The sequence below is a fragment of the Eucyclogobius newberryi genome, unplaced genomic scaffold, assembly GCF_026437365.1.
Source record: "Eucyclogobius newberryi isolate DKJ021-1_F unplaced genomic scaffold, fEucNew1.0.hap1 SCAF_8, whole genome shotgun sequence".
Lineage (NCBI taxonomy): Eukaryota > Metazoa > Chordata > Actinopteri > Gobiiformes > Gobiidae > Eucyclogobius > Eucyclogobius newberryi.
The window spans coordinates 15,550,957-15,570,774 of NW_027316500.1; the positions used below are offsets into that span (position 1 = coordinate 15,550,957).

Sequence of the window (19,818 nt, forward strand, 5' to 3'; positions counted from 1 at the left end):
AGGCTTGAGCAGTGGGAGAATCAACAACCTGCCCTGTCTTTAGTTTAAGATGGGTCTGTGAAATGTACCCTTTTTAATACAATATACACACTTGGTTGAAAAAGGCAAAAATCTACCTTGTTTAGCTAATTTATCTACCACACATAAGCAAACATAGCATTTTTCACCCAGTTAGACAAACTCACATGCAGAGTCACACACACACACACACACACACACACGGTATTTAGCACTGATGGCACAGCAGCAGATTCAGCATTTTAGAGAAAATGCTGATATATATATATATATATATAATATATATATATATATATATATATATATATATATATATATATATATATATATATATATATATATATATATATATATATATATATATATTGCGCTTTTTATCATCTCTACTTTGGATAATGATTAAATTGTAAAATGTGTTGTACTAAAAGGAATATATGTGACACTGATGTTTGTGTTATCAACGCTATTTATTTATTCATTTATATTCTCTTTTACTTTTATAGATCGATTGAGACCTGGTCAAGAGGCAGCAGCACCAAAAACAGTGCACACAATAGAAAACATTACATTAAAATCATAAAACAAAGACATAAAATCCTTTCAGTTTGGCTGTGCATATGACTGTTTTATGATTTTAATGCTGTTGTGTCTTGAATTGCCTTGTGTATGAATTGTGCTCTGCTAATAATCTTGCCTTACCATGCCATAAAACATTACATCTTCCACACATTATACACACACTATACTCAGTGAAATACATTGTGAAATGTAGTACACATAAGTATTCATCCATCTTCAATAATTATTATGTGGCGCAGGAACTTTGGGTCGAGGTGAGCTGGACAATGGACACTTTGTAAAACATATATTTATAATCTTTCATTATGTCTTTCATAATCAGTTTTCCAATTGCACCTATTCATGGTTTCCATCTGTGTTATGCAACATTTTGAGTACTTTCCCCATTCAAACAATATTATAATTAGTTTGATACTGTTTATCACTCTGAAACCCATGGTTTTGTTGAGAAGCACCAGAACCTTCTTGAACCTTAAGCAAATAAATAAACCCAAGACTCTGCATCTCATTTAGAACATTTTTGGCAGCTGATAGAGACTGATGAAGTGACGACATGACGTGATGAAGGAGGGTTCCAGCCTCCATTTGCCAGAGGTCAAATGTCCCCAATAATCAGCCTAATTAGATCCCTCACCGCCTAATATTGTACCGTTTATGAACAGCTAATAAGTGAGTGCACTGGACAATGGATGGATACCAAAATGGCTCCACAGACACAGTTTAACAGATTAACAGAATGTCAGGGCGACTGTGTGAGAAGAAAGGGAGGCAAAGACACTCAAGGGAGAAGACATGTAGAAACAGCGCAGGTTCCCGGAGCAGCACGAGTATTTATAGCTCACATGAAGTCTCAAAGTGTCTGGCGGCGCGTCTCAACTCTTTTGCAAAACACCGGTGCCAAAAACACGCACAATACGCTTCAGCATTCCCGCGGTCCTTCCACATTTCTGAGGGTTAATTGTCCATTCTACCTGCTGCTTTCTGTGTCATGAATGAGCTGAGGATTGTGCGTGTGCGCGGAACAGATCCGGAGAGAGGAGAGAGAGAGTGAGAGGCGAGCCAAGAGAAAAGACGCGCGCTTGGTCCAGTCACTTTACTCCTGGATTCGCAGAGCGCACACGCACAAACCAGAGACGCACGCATCATTCATTCACTCACTCAACACCGCACTGACATTTCATTTCACCTGAACTCCATTATGACACGGTAGCGCGCGCGGTGGAAGGACAGAAAAGCGCAGTTAATTAGTCAAGACTAGACACTGTTGTTCTTGAGTTTACATTCCGGCGCACGGCAGCCGCACGGGGGAAACATGAAGGCGAAAACCCGCAACCAAAGCTTGACCGACTCCAGGGAGCTGGACGGGTCCTATGATCAGCTGACCGGTGAGTGATGAGTGATCACAAGGAGCATGGGGGTGATTGAGTCAGAAATGATAGCTTATGTGTGGAGGAAGAGATTCAGTATGCAAAGATGAGTGTGGAGTAAACTTCAGGTGCGCTGCAACCTGTTATTGAATCGTTACAAACTCTGCCTCACTCGTGCTTATTAATGACCAACTTTCAATCAGACTTGTATTGAGTCTTTGTTTTTTGTTTTCTAGCCATAACATTTGCACATTTGCGACTCCGGCCAATTTGACTGATGAGAATACTGAATTTCCTCATCCTATTGTTGCATGCGTCTGTCCGTGTGGGTGTGGGTGTTGGATTGGCCATTGGCACATACAGCCTCCTTAAAATCACATGACAAGTTGCTGAAATGGCTGAGACATGGAAGACCACGTTAGTGTTTTTTAATTTGGGGCGTTTTTGATCGACACCACATTGGGTCTATGTGGCCTAATTGTGGCTCTTTTTGGTTATCTTGTCAAAAATCAATTCAATAATTCAGTTGTTTAGCCTTAAACTGTCTTGTAAATCATATCTTGTTTGAGTGCGTGCTGTACCCACACTTTGTCAATGCAAAGGGCATTTAAGGTTTGTATTGGCTTAATGAAGCACTTATTGAGAGACAGTGGCACATAAAGGACTTGAGAACGCTGCGTCCTCTTCAGTTGTCAATTCATCACAAACACATGTTATTGGTTTATTACATACTTTCATTAGATCATGAATTCCTCTTGACCTAAAAAGATGTCTACAGCTGTGTAAAAGCGTAAACCACAAGGGGAAAATGGAAAGGCTTGTCCAAACAGCTGTGGCCCATTCATTAGACCAGGGTCTAAACAGGGTCTTAGTTCTCTCCATCTCCTGTTGTGTTGTCATTTGCATAAAACAAATTCATGCATGTCTATCTAATACATCCCGGGGCATTATTCAGGCTTGGGACCAGCACAAACACATTCTGGTTTGTGCCCTATTGTGAGTGCATTTTATTGAGTTTATTATTAGAAAACTGTGAAGGAAATTTGCAGGTCTGTGTGGGTGAGTGAGCGTAAAATAAACTGGTTTTCTTTTGGCTGTTTGTTGAAAAATTCCACCGAACAAAAAGGATCCAGTAGACTTAGAGGCACAGGCACAAGGAGTCATGTCATTCAAACCACACAGTGAGCAGGCCGACACGCTTGGACAAACACGCAGCACAGCACGGCATCCCCAAACTATACACACTTGACTGGGTTGATCCCCTCCACTGCACCTCCCGGAAAGACAATTTGAAAGGAGGTTTATATTTTCCATGTAATTAAATGAGAATGGGGGTTTGGAGAGGGTGCATTTAAATAATCCTCGATCTACTGTAGACAAAATGTTAGGTCTTGTTCATTGTTGAGATGCACGGTCACATCATTTTATTTTAGACTTCTTTTATTTCTTGCACCAGCAATAGCATTTGCCCCTCAACTTTAACATTTCCTATAGAAATGGTCATGTACTATCTACTTTTTACCCTTAATAACTGTAAATATACAAACAGTATAATACAATACAGCATATAAAATTAAGCCAGCTGAGCCCTTCATTTTTTGGTGCCATACACTGTACATCGCTTCACTCCAAATCACACATCCCGCCTATAAACAGAGCTGTACAATGCCCACAGTCCACATGATATCTTATGGTTTTTAATAGCTCTGCCAGACAGTTAGAGGCAGATGGTTAGCTACTCATTGTGGCCAAGCAATTTGCTCTGAGCGTAATTCTAATGGATTTTTAAAATTTGTATTGCATGCTTAATTGCCTGCTCTTAAAACTTGATAATAGCATTCTTAGTGTGGATACTAGCTACAAATTCAGTGTTATTTATGGGCTATTGAAGATATGAAGACGGTGCGTATGGATTATAGGTCTAAAATGTGCATATACAAACTAAAGAGTCATGTAAAAATAGGATTCTAAGCATGTTTTTTTGTCCTGTGTGTGTGGGAATGACAGGTGAGTCATTCTACCAAACTGTAAGCCGGTTAGCGCCGCAAGAACTGAGCTAAGACATGTGTGAAAGAGCAACATGCTGCCCTTTGTCACTTAATGGTGGCGTAGGTGTTTTCCAATCAGCATTTGGAGTGAAATATAACTCTCTAGGAATAACCATGTCCCATATGATACATTGCAGTCAAGAGATCTCCACTCTAGGCTGGCATTCCCCATCGAGTTTAGCTGGAGGAGAGAGAGACGAAAGGTAATTATAGAAGCACGATGCACTAATCTCAACCGCCTCACAAGCCACTCTCAAGAGGAATCAGATCACCTGCAACAATTACACACTAGCAATGGCTTCCACACATTTGCACATAAGCATTATCCCGGCCTCATACTTCGTCTCTGTGACTGGTCCAGAACATTATGTCAAACTACCTCAGCTCCAGGGAGAAGTCTGTCAATCAATCACCTTTACGCACGTGCTTCATTCAAACGTAACATAATTTAGTTTGGATTGATACAGTATTCATTTGCAGTAATAGGACTTGAAGGTGCGCTGTGTAACTTTTCAGGTGGAGGGTTCTGCCAGCTGCTCGTCTCCATGGAGATATTGTTGTTGCCTGGAATAAATGGCATTAGAGGGATGCATCTTACATTCACGCTCCACAGAGATAAAGTCCCTGTATGAAATTTCTGACAAAAAGTAGACTGAGATAGAGATGGAGCGTCCGCCACCTGCTTCTCCATGGGAATGTTCTTATTTTCCCTTCAACAAGAATGGCACAAAACAATGTCCATGGAGAATAATACTAAAGTAGTTTAGATGAATTTAACCGGTGCTGCTTCAAGTTTAGTAGCATAATTATAGCATGCATTTAATTTAGATTAAAGCATGTTCGAAATATAATATTACTATACAATTTCAGAATATTTATGAATTATTAAAATATCCACAACGGTGATGATTTGCATAATTTTCACATGTGTATCTCTGATTCATTTTTGGCAGAACAAAATGATTGGGTATTGATGCTTTGAATGCACTAATTGCTGTACTGTGCAGGAATGATTGGAAATGAAAAATGAAATTACATATTATAAATCACTTTGTTCTATGATGTGCTTTTAGCTACTGAGTGAGTAAATTACTCCTGGGGCTGCAGCCAGACATATCTGCTGGTGAAAATCAAATAGAAAATGATGGAGGCTGTATACAATTAAGGGAGGGATGAAGTTTGCGGTTGATGGAGTACGTGCATGTTTGGTCAGCTGGAAACTGACACCATGCGGAGCTATCATCACAGTGACGTCTAACGTTTTACGCCTCGTTTACACTCAACATGGGAAGGGTTCGACAGTTTGAGTGAGTTACTTGCAGGCTAAGGTGACCAGGAAAAAATACATACATACATAGTTTTCAAACTGAAATAAGGAAGTAAGTGTTTAAACATTTCTAACTCATCCTAGCGCTCACAAATCTCTAGTATTCATATACATAGATTTTTTCTGGCAACTAGCACAGCTTTAGATCAGCTTTTTCAGACATAAAAGTGATCAGCTCTCATCCCAAAATGTCTGAAGTGTTATCTAGTGACTCACATGGCTCTTTCGTACAAATCAGAAAACATATAATATTGAATAATTAGATTAAGACAGCATAGAGAGGTCAGATTTTGCTTTTACAATGCACATTCTGGGGGTGAAAACTAAATATTATGAGAAAAGATGTGTTGCCCAGTTTTAACTCACTTTTGCCAAAAATAATAACCTTTACCTGGGATATAAAATCATTTCTGGCATGGTTGTGTGACCATATTGTTAGCCTAATTGGCCTCCCATTTTCTCATTAGTCTGTTCAAAAGTCGAATCTGATGCGCTGAGGTCAAACTGGGAATGACACATGAGCATACACAGACTGGGGCCGTGCAGAACAAAATATCAATGTCAAATACTGGCAAAATATTGAACCGTTACGGATATCTGAGGAGACACTCGATTATCACCAATATCTGATAACCAATATGCCATCCTCGAGCATAAGTTAATGTATTGAGTATCTTTCAAACATAATCACCCAAACTCAATACCTTCTTTATCTTTATCTAATCTTTACTTGAAAGAATAAGTGTATAACATTTTGAACTAAAAAACATATGGACATTTGTTTTGAAACCTGCAATGAACTAAGACAAACATACAATACCCCCTAAGTTATTCATGACTCTTGACTTTTTATTGTTGTTCTTAATGAGCTACATTTTCATTGGCCACAGCTCAGCTCAGACCTTCTTAACCTAAAGTGGCGCCTTGGAGCGAGGGCAGCGTAAGTCCAGGTGAAGGTCATTATCTGGTCATGATTTACAGCCCGACCTGCTGACTGATGCCGAGCCCTGTAGTGAAAATCATGATTAAACAGACTACAGCCATTTCCAGGGAGAGATAGTCTTATAATTGAGACTGTCAGAATAAGTTTAGCCCACAGTCAACTGCCGTAACATGATATTTCTTGCTGGAGCCTGGGCAGCGATGGCGGCTCATGGCACTAATTAAAAGCCTTGATGTAAAGTGTTATGCTATGCGCCGGGACAGGGGTGACACGTTGCTAGCTCATTGTCGGTCGGGTCCTAGTATAGAACCAGCCCTGGGTTTTCCTCAGGATGCACCACTGATGACGAATGACTCCTCACGTCCTCAGCGGAAGTGCTCAGAGCGCTTCATCTAGAACAATCTGTCTGATAGCTTACAATCATCATAAAGAAGCAAGGCAAAATGGGAAGAATACAACATTTTACACATTTCTACACATTTTTGTTGAATTAAAGTATTTGAAAAAGAGGGGAATACTGAATTTTGAAAGAAAAAATGCTGGTGTGGGGGGAAAAAGGTTACACTAGTATTTTTGGAAAAAAGCAGCTGAAGAAATCACAGTATTGTGTTAGCAGATGTACTAATAGCACAATAATGTGTTTACTTGAGTCTAAATGAGTAAACATGGTCAGTATAATTTCGACTTCAATACTTACCTTTTACTTAACTTGATTCATTGGGCACTTGTACTGCTATATAAGGAGTACTCTCTGCACAAATCATCAGATTGGCAAAGTGCAAAAGAGGAATTTACATAGCCAGATGCATTTACCATGAAGTATCCCGCCGTTGTTGGTACTCTGTGGGTGTTGTTTGTATTGTTATAGAACCGCTGCCAATCATATAGCTGTAACGCACAAGAGCCTTTCCTCCTGCAGTCCTTTAATGATACGGAACTACCCACTTCAGCTCTCAGTAACATTTGCATCTGAAGTTTAAGTGAATTTGGTGCCATCTAGAAGAACTACATAATGGCCTGTCCATCCGCTCTCCCCCGTCTTTCCTCCAGTGTCCCTGCTGGATTTGGGCCTTACAGTGCACACTTTAGCTCATTCTCTCTCACTCACGCTATCACACGGCCTCACTACCCCCACGCTCTGTCTCCGCTCTCGCATATCAGATTATATAATAACATCATATATATTTCTGTCTCTAAGTGTCGTCAGCCGTTCACTTTGGCTGTTGCTCCCTCGTATACTTCCATTGTATTTTCATAACGGCGTTTTACATTCTCGCTGAACATCAGACAACGCACGAAGACATCAATACTTTGTCATTATTTATGCACGCTATAAAAAGAAAATCCATCTAGTTTTATCCCTATGGTAAAGATGATTATTATATTAAGACACATCCTCTGACAAAATGTAAATATTTGTTTATTATGCAAAAAGAAAATCTATGCTGAGTGTCATATTGTATGTTTCCCATAAGTGCCAAGTTTAGGAAATTAACTACAAATGGATTTACTCTAGGGGTAAATGATGAATTCACCCAGAAACCTTGACTGTGATTGTACATCGGAGAAATGTAATTGCAATTTCAGGCATTGCAATTGCTATTAGATTTGCAATTTCTGTTTAAAAGTAGGATTCTGTTCACATTTGAGAAAAGACTGTAGTAAAGTAGTAATCACATGCATTTAAAAGCATGTTTGTAGACATCTTAAAACACAGGTTTAGGAGGCATAAGAAAGATACAGCATTTAGTTGTTTACAGAGGAAATGATTCAATTCAAATGTCAATACTATTGTAATACATTTTCCAGCCTTGTTTTCATAGATTCTTGTATAACCATTTCCATTTGTCAGGGCTTTTTAAGGCTCTCATCAACTACATTCAAAACCTAACCTTGTTTTCTTATCTTGCCAACCCAAATGCATTCAAAAAGATCTGCTTTCAAGCTATAAAAGAGATGTGTAGGACAAAGACCCTTTTGCATTTTGGGAATCGACCATTAAATCCCCCCTCCTCTACCGGCTCTTCCTAAATTCATTGTTATTTCATGGTCTAAGCATGTTCCTCTCACCCTTCTCCTATTCCTCATGTCCAACTCTTTCAAGTCAAGGCACAGCCGTCGCTTAATAGGAATGGAAGCCACAATCAATCCTAACGAGTTTAAATCTTTGACCAAATCTACAGAGGGCCAGCCGATCGTTGATTAAAATCAGCTTCTGCTCACCTCTCCCTTTGGTCCTATATCCTTCTTTGGGGCCTCGAGTAGCTGAGGCAAGAGGATGGAGAACAACGTGGTTAGGAGATATAGGAAGAGGGAATGAGTTTGGCTGGAAAAAGTCAATATCTTGGATTGATGAAGAAATTGTCAATCAGTGGCTGGTGAAAGATCTGGTGGGAATAGTTAAGGCTTAATTGCGATGTTGAGATGTTGCGATGTTGGTATTTGAATTTGAAGTTGACTGATTGACAGTTTAATTGGCAGCAAAAGTCAGTGATTTTGATCAGGGCTTGTGTGAGTACTGTCAGTCAAACAAACAAACAAACAAACAAACAAACAAACTTCTGCCTGTATTCTGACTTGGTCTATATCTATGTCCAACCAAGGAGGAGCGTTTTGGATTATAAAATGGAGAGGAAGGCAAAATGTGGCAACTTTTTCCCTGTATTTGTACTTTTTGATCCTTTTTTTTATTACTTTACACTCTTCTTTGGACTCATTAGTATATGGACTATGGCTGGGAGGGCAGAATGACCAAGATGTGTAAGTGTATTACATTATGACCCAGCTGCCCTTGCCTTTGTTCTATTTGACATACTCAAAGAGAGCAGGGAGTGAGACCTCTGTCGTCAGGGGTGATCTCTATAATGTCTCAGATACAGATGGAGGAGACGGAGGATAACGTGTGTGAAGGCTGTCTGAAGGCCATATGTGACCACCAGGGCGGCCCGAAAAGCTTTGCTGAATCTAAAAAGCACCTCTTGAAATTGAAAGGGATTGAAGGAGAAAGTTTGATTTCATGACACATGCATTAGTTATGTGTTGACTTCAGGCGCGCCTGCAGCAAGTGTCAAAAGTAATGTATTAGAGTTTAATGAACAGATGTACATGTTGAGTTTAATGCACATCTTTCCTGTCCATCCACTTTGTGTTAGATCTGCTAACATTTATTGTAGATTAAATGGGAAATAATTATGTTTTACTTACACCCTTACTTTTTAAACTGCTCAATATGTGAGCACTAAAAATAATACATTACTGTGTAGCTTTATGTTACAGCTCTCCAAATGTTTTTAAACTACAGTCGAAAAGGTTACTGTTATGAAAACTGTGAAAACACAAGTCTTGATGGAAAGTTCATGCAGAAATGTTTTTACTGTCAGCTTTGGCACTGATTGTTTGCCCTCATTATCTTCTGGCAGCGCTCTGTTGTGTTGCACTGGTCTAAAATGGCTGCCTCCATCATTGCCTGTGTAAGCCTGGGGCAGCCTGTCAGAGGGGACACTTCCTGTCAGCGCACTCTTTATCGCTCTTTGGAGAGATGCTTAAGTCAGCCACATTTCTAATAAATATACATGCCGCAAAGGTTCGACCCCTTATTTGGACTTCTTTACATTCTGCTGGGTTTGAGGTTTTCACTGGTTTAATAGGAGAAGAGTATGCTGAGCAGTGGGTTTTTTGCTGCGTCCCTGCTTGTCCTGACTCTTTTACACTTTCTATTGGACCAGTCTGTTGTTACACTCCATATCCTAAAGATGTGGACTACAGGTTCAACAACATGGTCGTATGTATGAAAATCCATTTGCTTTCATTGTCCTCGGTGCACAAAATTCTCCCTGGGCCTGTTGGAGCTGAAAATCCATTTCCCCATGTGGCCCTGGTAAAGCGATTACTCTGCACAGCGACCTGACGCTCCATCGGGCTGTCCTCAGACACACAGAGCAGGCACCAGAATACTAACACTGCTAATGGACTGGACCAATCAACACGGAATAACTCACACTCCATCACATACAGCACTGACTGATGAGAGGGATGACAGACATGACAGCAGCGCCAGTGGACTTAAGGTTCAAACAAAGCCATCAAAGAGCGGACTGTGCCCCTACAAGTTCAGACTGGGAGTGGCTGTTGTAAAAGAAATAAGAGAAATAAGGGCTCACGAAATAACATTATTTTGTACATAGCAATATTGCTATATCACTGTGACAGGAATTCAATTGAACCAATGCCAATACTAATCAACATTAAAACAAAAAGCTGTGGAATCAAGTAATCAAGGAAGACAAATATTTTAGTAAATTGTTTTGGTGATTGCATTGTGAGGAGACAAGGATGTGAATCTCAGCTATACGTGCATGAAATCTTAATTCTTGATTAGTTGAATATATGAGCAATACATTTTGATTCTATTATTAGTATCTCATTTAATTTGTGGGACCTGAAAGTTACATGTGCATTGTGTGTCATAATGAACACAAAATCAGGAGACTTTTCATTATTAATTTACCACAGCTTTTAAAGGCTATAGTTATTAAAACCATGGCAATACATGAACCTCCGCAGCGCTCCCTTGATTTCACTTAATTAACCATTCAATATGGATATTTTGCATTTATGCATGTAGCGATGTCTCCAATAGACAGAGTGAAAATGAGAGAGCTCATGCATCTCTAAATTACCTGAAGGTGAAGCTTACTCTTAAGAATATAATGAACCTTCAGTGTGTGACTAAGATTAAATCCTGTAGCTGCTTGGGCTTACAAATGACTGATCAAGATTTTAATGCTACTCAAAGAAAGTCAATCTGAAGGTTGTTTTTGCATTTAATACTGACATTTCTCCTATCAAGGGTGAAACAAGGATATATAAAAGTCATTTGGAAGAGCAACGATTATTAATGAGCCATGTGTTAAAATGGTGCTTGGAAATATGGTTGTCATTTCCTTCCTGGTTGTTCCCATGTGCCGCGCTCCGGTGTGTTTCACCATCAAAAGGATCTGTACTGTTGGGAATGACACTCTGAGAAGGATAAGGACAGTTTGATTAAAGCACTTCATTAAAATGTATTTTCTTGTATACTTATATTGAAGTTACCAAAGCTCTGTTCTTCAGCTACTGTCCTTTTTGCTTCACATGTGCACTTATTCATCTGAAAGTTTAACTGCTGGTGACCCAGTGCATATGCAGCATCTTTTTACATACATTTTGCTCATAGCATCAAGATGTGGGTAAAGAGAAAAAGATGATGTCGCTTTTGGAGATGTGCAAACACAATTGAATACTAGATGTTTATAATGAATCCCATTAAAAGCAGCAAAAAGAGCCAATTAAAATATAAATGAAACAAACTTGCAGCACAATATTCCAAACACGGGCATGAAGTGATATTTCTGCTCTTGATATTATTTCATTCACTTTTTTTGTGCGATACTTGAATCTTATTTACTGGCACTTTTCCCCGCTTTGTTTTTTAAATCAAATTTTTCAGAATATAAACACACAGAAGCACACAGAGAGCAAAATAAAATGAAATAAAACAAAGGCATGGCATCCATTTAATAACAACACAACAACAGTCAAGTCCCGTCTTGTCCAAAGTCCTTCAAAAAAGGTAAATTTTCTCCAAATGTTATTATGTTCCGAATGCCAGTTATAATTTGTGTCCAGTCCTTTATTGTTTGGTGCAGTTTGAGTCATCCATTTTAGTACCAGTAATTGCCGTTTTCCTGCAGCCAGGAGTATTCTCCAAAGGTATCCATTTATTGTGTTCATGGCAGGGGTTTTGAGGCCCAAGTACAGTTCTGAAATCAAGTGGGACGATCTGGAGCATTCCATTGATCGCAGTCCAATATTTCTGAGCAACAGGACAATCCCAAACAGTCTGCATTTCCCTGTGAATAATGAGCTATAATACTTTTTGTCCTGTTTATTTGACTCATTTTCCAAATTCTGCTTTTCTGTAATACTTTTTGGGTCAAAGGAGCAACATGAAATAATCTGAGCATCCCTTTATCGTAGTGCTGCACGATTTTCACTCCTGACACGACCCTTGAATCACTTGGATTAGTTTCACTGCAGACTCTGTGCCTGGGTTGTTTTGATGAATATTTGTTTGTTCTGCTCTTTTCATAAACCGTTTTGTCTCTTGAGTAAAGAGAGAAGAATAGAACATTTGGAAAGAAACTGTTTTTGTACTTCAGTCAGTGCAATTTTGGTGCATCTTTTTATTTGCTGCAAATAAAGTTTATAATCCATTAAATGCACTAATTTCCATTTGGTGCTAGACACTAAAGACACAAGTTTATATTTAGCTCCAGCAAATGTTATTTTTTTGGACTATTATCTTTGCATTTCAGCCAATCCAGTGCAGACTCTTGTTAGCGGTTTGAGACGAGTTGTGTCTCAGCTCTTTGTTCTGCTGCTCCTCAAAGGTCCAGAGGCGATTAAAGTGGAAGTGTCGTCCTCACGCTTGGATGCCTCCAACTCACAAGTCTGAATTAATGTCTCTTGGTGCTCTTTATCACAATACAAGATTTAATCCCCATAACTGCAGAAGTTCATTGAGGTCAAATAATAGCTGCACTTATTCCAGATGAGTATAGTAAGAAGTAGAAGTACAAAGTAGTGGTTCAAGAAATTACTCTATGAATAGAGAAAGAAAGAATAATACAATTGAAATAACAGACCACAAAAATGAGAATAACCAAATCATATCTGAAAAAGCGGTGCAAGAAACAAATCATTTACGGAGGTGGAGAGAAACAAACTACAAAACTAAGTAATTATTTTTAGGTAATTATACTTTTACACTTTTACACTACATTTGTGAGCTGGACTAAACAACACAAAGTATTTTCCATGGTTTGAAAGTTTCTTCAGCATGTCCTTCAGCATATTTATGGAGACATCTTAAGAGAACCTTTATTTGTCCCACAATGGGGGAATTCCAGTGTTGCAACACAGATTAGGAAAATAAGTGGAATAATTAAAACTGATAACTTCCTTAAAATGTACTTAAATCTGGTACACATAATCTTAAATCTAGTACAAATATAAGTTGAGCAAAACATTTTCAAATAAAAATAATAATAATTACACAAAGAATGAATGAAAAGGAGAAGAAAGAAGAGCAATCTCATGTCATCTGCTCCCTTTTCAACTTGTACTTGACACTGACATTTAAAACACATTACAATAAACATTTGCTTCAAAATTACACTGCAAACAGATCTCCTTTCTCTCAAAAAACTACTTTTATTTTCCATGTTTCATTTCTTTCTTATATGTAGTTATAGTTCTTGATACTTTGATTTCTTTGTCTAGATCATTCCATGAATTCACTCCTTTCACTTTTGTTCTGAATCTGTGCTTTTGGAAAATGTCCGTTCATTTTAGAATATAGTGACTTGTTCTATTTTTTTTTAAATCCTTGAATTTTTTGGGTACATTTTTGTAATTTGCTTTATACATTACTTTGAGAATACTTGAGACAGCAATAAAGTTATGCAATTAAATGCGTAAACTTTAACAAATAAAACTAGCATTTATTGATTCAAATGTCCAAAAACGGTTTTGTGTAGCGTCTTATTAGCCCGTCTTAGTATTTTACATTTGATAGGAGGAAGGAGATTAAGCGTTTTCACACTGCCCACATATTCCCAAACACATTTAAAACGGAACAATAAAAGGCAAGCCATAAGTTTTCACACGTTTTTACAAAGCAGACATTTCCCATTTGTTCACGGTTAAGAAAAAGTACTTTGTAGATATCAAGTTTATATTTACTACCAACTTAAGGTTTTACTACAACAACATCCTCCCTAAGTGAACATTGGACAGGATTTTTTCTTTTCTTTTCTTGTCAATTTTTAGACAGTCAAGTACCTTATTATATCTTTATTGACATTGCACTTTCCATTTCTCTAGATTTCCTTGATGCCTCTTAATAATGCACTGAAAAATCTTTGTACATTTGTACATGTAATTAATTCATTTGCTCTGCCCCTTTAAAACGGCACTGATATGTATTTAATGTGTAATTCATGCAGTATGGCAGCGAAGCGGGGGCCAGCCTGATCAGATCAAAGATGAGTGCTGCGTGAGGGACCTTCATGTGAGTTTGAAAGACAGGCAGAAATAGTTCATTTGAAGCTACTCCAGAAGGTTCTCCAGAGATATCATCAAGGTAAAAATCTGGAAGCAGAAACGAGTCCCCATCCACCCAAGGTTTGTGCCACTAAACAGAGGGTTGTTTGTGTCAAAGCATAAATGTTGTGCTTAGTGTGCTCGATCACGCTGCTTCAACCACTGCATACTGCCGCTGTGCCCACCTCACCCACGTTGCGTTGGGTGAATGTGGTGTGTGAGTTATTGTTGGTGGTCGGAGAGGCAGATGGCGCAGATTGACAGCCTCATCTAGGGCAGCTGTGGCGTGATTCGTGAATGAGCAGAATGTAGAATCTATGAGTCAAAAGGCACTCATTAAATCAAATGCATTCTTATTGTTGTTATAAAACTTGCACATTTTTTGCATTTCGGCCACTCCATCAGAACATTAATAATTGACAGATAATCAGATTGGGATAAATGAATGAATACCTCATTTATCCTGAAATTGTAGAGCCGTCTCTCTCTCACATTCACACAGGAAAGAAACAGATTTAGAAAGAAGCCCTCACATTTAAACGATTTAAAACTAGCAGTGCTTAAATGCCACAATAATTTAAGTACATACATAAATAAAGTGCTAAGGAGTTAAAGAAGTGTTCCTCAGCAGCTCAGTCAGAGTAGTCTCGTGCTCACTGAGCTGGGAGAAGACTCTGTGGCTCTAGAGTTCAGTTAGTCACACGCCTTTCTTCAACTGCTTCCTCTAAAGAGTGAAGAAACAAAAATATCAATGACTTTTTATGAATCTGTAACTTTATTGGTAAGCGGCGTGAGGCCCTGTCGTCATAAAACAGGTGAGAGTGACCCTGCAGCTGTGCCCTGTCACCACCTCTAAGTGCCTCTGTCACCACCGACCTGCCAGAGCGAATGGAAAGTCAATATAGTCCTGCTGCCTTTATATTACACCCTTGGATAAATCTGCATGTTATATCATGCCCATCATCCAGTGATATAAAGTACTCTGACAGTACACAGTGCCATTTAACACATGTCCTCACCAAATGAAAACATGTTGACTTGCAGACAACAGACTGGCGATGTAATATTTTGTTTGCTGCCTCTGCCAAAGCGAAAGAGAAGCCGCATCCAGCCAAGACATTTCGTGAGTGCGTCAGTGGATTTTGTTATCTCTTATTCAGTCATCTGAAGTGGCTCTACGCCGCTCTTGTGGGGATGTCTCGGATAAAAGCATATTTGTTGATCTTACATAACAAACAGAACTTAGCGGGCAGTTTGTGTGTCTGCCAGTAATTATTGCCATATGTTTGTGGCCCTGAGTCTGAGGCAGCACCTGGAACAGAGGATATTTACCGCTCCACTGTTGGTCTTTGAAAGCTCACACTGACAGAGGCAGAGATAGAGGTGTACGTGTCTACCGCAGACAGGTGTGCGTTCCCAAGTTACAGAACCACAGATGAAATGCTCTGCTCAGTGTTTCTGCTGCCGAAACAATCCTCCGTGTCGCTCCTCACTTGCCTTTGAGTTAGACAGGCAGAGGTCTATAGTTAGAACCGCAACTCACTACACTTGGTGACAGTTTTTACAGTCTGGCTTTTTAATGGCCTGGATAAAAGTTGTTATTACTATTCACAAGAAAAATATCACAGAACTAAGTCATTTCATTTCAACCTGTTCTCTAAAACTGTACAACTAAATGAGTAGTGCTTTTTATTTGGCTGTTTAGATCACTTTACTTTTGCATTCAGAAAGTTCGATTTCATCAAGCTGGTCGCACACTATCTGAACAGAAAGTAAAGGAATTGTATTAATGAATTGTCCATAATTGTGAATAATCGATATATCGTGATGATTTCTTCTCACAATAATGAATTAATGAACTAAAATTTGATTATGTGACATCTTTATTTACGGATTAAAACGATTATTTTCTGTATTTCTCTTCTGCCATTTTACACAAAGGCTGCAGGTTCAAACTTCGGCCAACTGCCAAAACATGTTCACGTTTCTCAGGCGTCTTCATCGCATGTTCTCTCAGCTTCTAAAAGACATGCTTGTGTTTATGGGTGAGTTCAGAAAATGCCACGTGAATGAAAGTGAAAGAGAACGGTTTTGTATTTCTTTTTTGAAACTTGATATTATTGGCAATAATGTGCACAAAGAATGTGGAGGGACTAACCAGGGATTGTACCTTTTGGAATGAACTGTACCACATGAGCCTTTGAGACTTCCATGTATCGCGTTTTGTCTCAAACTCATCCATCATGTAGTCTGGCGCACCTGTCAAACCCAAAGCCCACCTGCACCCAGATCCTGCCAACATTTACTAACCCAATCACACTCCACAGCCCCAGATGGTCGCGCTGGGTAGAATGCATCACATATATCCCCAACATGTCAATTTACTCTTTTATAAATGACCCTGCGTTTGGAGCTCATGACACCATCTAGTGGTAATGTTATGTAACAGAAAGGTTGTCTCTAAATTGTATTCAAAATAAATGTACTAAGGAAAAAAAACTGTGTATGTTTAGTACAACCTTTGATTTTTGGGAAGATAAAAGGAAAGCTTTTTACATGTGTGTCAGTAATTGCAGATTTGGGTTGTTAAATAAATTGATACTCAGATACTATTTGATACTGATACAAATAATAAAACTTTTCTCATTTGAAGTGTCAATATTGTAATGGGGAAAGAAATCCTGCACACTGTCAAACTTGCAAAATAAAAGTTTAATGGTGAAGAGGCAACGTTTCGGCGTCTAGGCCTTCGTCAGGCAAGGCCTAGACGCCGAAACGTTGCCTCTTCACCATTAAACTTTTATTTTGCAAGTTTGACAGTGTGCGGGATTTCTTTCTCCATTACAGTTCAGCGTCACTGGTCTTCAATTATTGTGAGTTGAATATGACTTTTCCTTTGTTTAAAAAAAAAAAAGTTTTTATAATCCTTGTGGCATAGAGCCTTTTCCTTACTATAAAAATGTGCTTTTAAATATCAATATCATGACAACAACATTGTGGATTGTTTAAGTAAATATGTTTCCAAGTCTTAGGACTATTGTCAAATGATTATGTGACAGTTCCAATGGAATCAATTCAACAGGCATTGTCAAAATTATAAAAGATCCCAGCAGCCAAAATGCAGATTTATTCAGATGAAAAGAGTCAAAGATGAACTGTGACACAAGATAAGATGGAGCAGATAAATGGTATTCTGTGCTTTGTGGGTTTGACTGTGGAGAGATGCATTAGAAAGTCCGCCCTCTGCTGCAGATGACAGGATTTATCTCTCATTTATTTGTCATAGAAAATCCTTGTCCCTCTCCGCTGCCAGAGCCTGTGATGTGTGATCCTAGTTGCGGCAGTGATGACAGAGCGTCTCTGACAATAAGCCTCTTCACCTCTTTTATCTGGCCCTCTCTCGCCTTCATGCTCCCAAGTACAAAGACTGTTGTCTGTCATGTGGCGACAGCCGCTGTGTCACCGTGTCAAAATATACGTTTCCACTGCACTCACCGCACTCAGATCATGTGTTATGGCAGAACAACTAGAAGTCTGGCATAGACACAATATAGAGAGAACACACAAAGGCTGAAATGCAGATCATAAGAGTATGAGGCGGATTGATACCAAAATATTGATATTTTGATACTGACATGGTGTTGAGAAGCTAAACTATCACTTCTTAAGACAGTTTTTTAACTTCAATCAATTTGAATCCATGTTTGAACCGCATTATTACCGTATTTTCCGGACTAAAAGTCGCACCTTTTTTTTTTTTTTATAGTTTTGGCCGGGGTGCTACTTATACTTATATTTATACTTATATACTTACTTACACTCCGGAGCGACTTATATGTGATATTATTTGTTATTTTCTCACTTGCAACCGCATTTCGTACTCCAGTGTGACTTGAATATGTTTTTTTCTTCTCTATTATACATTTTTTAGCTGGTGCGACTTATAGTCCGGAAAATACGGTACTTTTTTGACTGTTAGACCAGTTACAGCAGGGGTGGAGCGAAACATAATGATAGTATCATACACCATTGTAGAGTTTTGGATCAATATTTCCCATAATATTGCTATTACAATATTACAAAGTATAATTACTAACAAGTTATGTTAAAAGGTAAATGGTTGTCACATTTAAATAGCACTTTTCTACCTTCGAAGCGCTCAAAGCGCTTATCATCAAAGAACCACTCACCCATTCACTCATTCATCTGACTGCTTAAACTTAAATGTTACTGTGTTAACTTTTATAAGAATGACATTTATCATTGAAGCTTGAAAAAGAGCTTGCAGTTGAATATACTGGGTGTATATTCAATTTTGAACCACGAGTGAAGAAATCATATTTTACATGACCAGGTTGGACTCATCCCAAAAATGTAAACCATATTGTCTCCTGCCCAAGGTGAACTGCAAATGGGCTGCAGGCATTATTCATCATCATCTTTTCTTTTGCGGCAATAGCTTGTTCTGATGCTCGGTTCTTACGTGTGTTTTTTGGAGATGGAGAGGCTACTCTTAGCTGTGAGTCATAGCCCAATTCTCCACCTTACAAATGGGAGAGTATTTTTGGTGTTCTTGTCTATGTCTCAGTGACCTCATTGAAGTTTTTTTGGAGACTAGAGATCTCAGGAAAGTTATTGACAGATGGGGTTTTGTAATAGCGCGGATACATACGCACATGCACTGAAGAAAAGTCTATTCAAAAAGGTGTTTCAACCTCAATTTCTGCCAACGCCGCTGCTCCCATTCAGGGGACAGTGTGGGTCTTATCGGCCTGAGCAGCTGTGTTTCGGATTGGGCATCTCGGGGTCCCTTCTTCCTTTTGTGAGACGAGAGGGGACATTGATTTGGCAGGCTTCACACACACACACACACACACACGCACGCGCACACGCACACGCACACGCACACGGACACGCGCACACGCACACGCACACGCACACGCGCACACGCACACGCACACGCACACGCACGCACACGCACACGCACACGCACACACACACACACACACACACACAATTATAGACCCACTTTTTCACACACATTGTTCTTTTCCATTTTGAAAGTTCCCTTTTTTTTGGAGCCTCCTAAGTAATAGTCAACCATTACATTTTATTGCGGATGGGGCAGCATATGTTTTATTAATAATTCTCAGTCATGGTTATCATTTTATGCCAGATCTATGTGGCAACCATTATTTTGTTATAAACTTTCTGATGTGAACTCTTTTAAGCACTAAACACATCCCACAAGAGTCACAGGGATGCTTATATGGAGCAATTCAATATGTGCTTTCAAATGTGCTCTGCCATAATTAGAGACTTAATTAACCTCATTAATGATTCACTGTAAATTATATCACTTGATTTTTTACCAAATTAATGCTCAAAGAC

At 38.9% G+C, this 19,818-nt stretch overlaps 1 protein-coding gene across 1 annotated transcript in view; it reads left to right on the forward strand.

Moving 5' to 3' along the window:
* Positions 1-1,729: 1,729 nt before the first annotated feature.
* LOC140351150 (A-type potassium channel modulatory protein KCNIP2) overlaps positions 1,730-19,818 on the forward strand; it is a 95,766-nt gene continuing 77,677 nt past the window's right edge. The window contains exon 1 of the mRNA XM_072436862.1: positions 1,730-1,982. Coding sequence (XP_072292963.1) covers positions 1,910-1,982 — 73 coding nt within the window. The 5' untranslated portion in view covers positions 1,730-1,909. The remainder of the gene's footprint in view (positions 1,983-19,818) is intronic.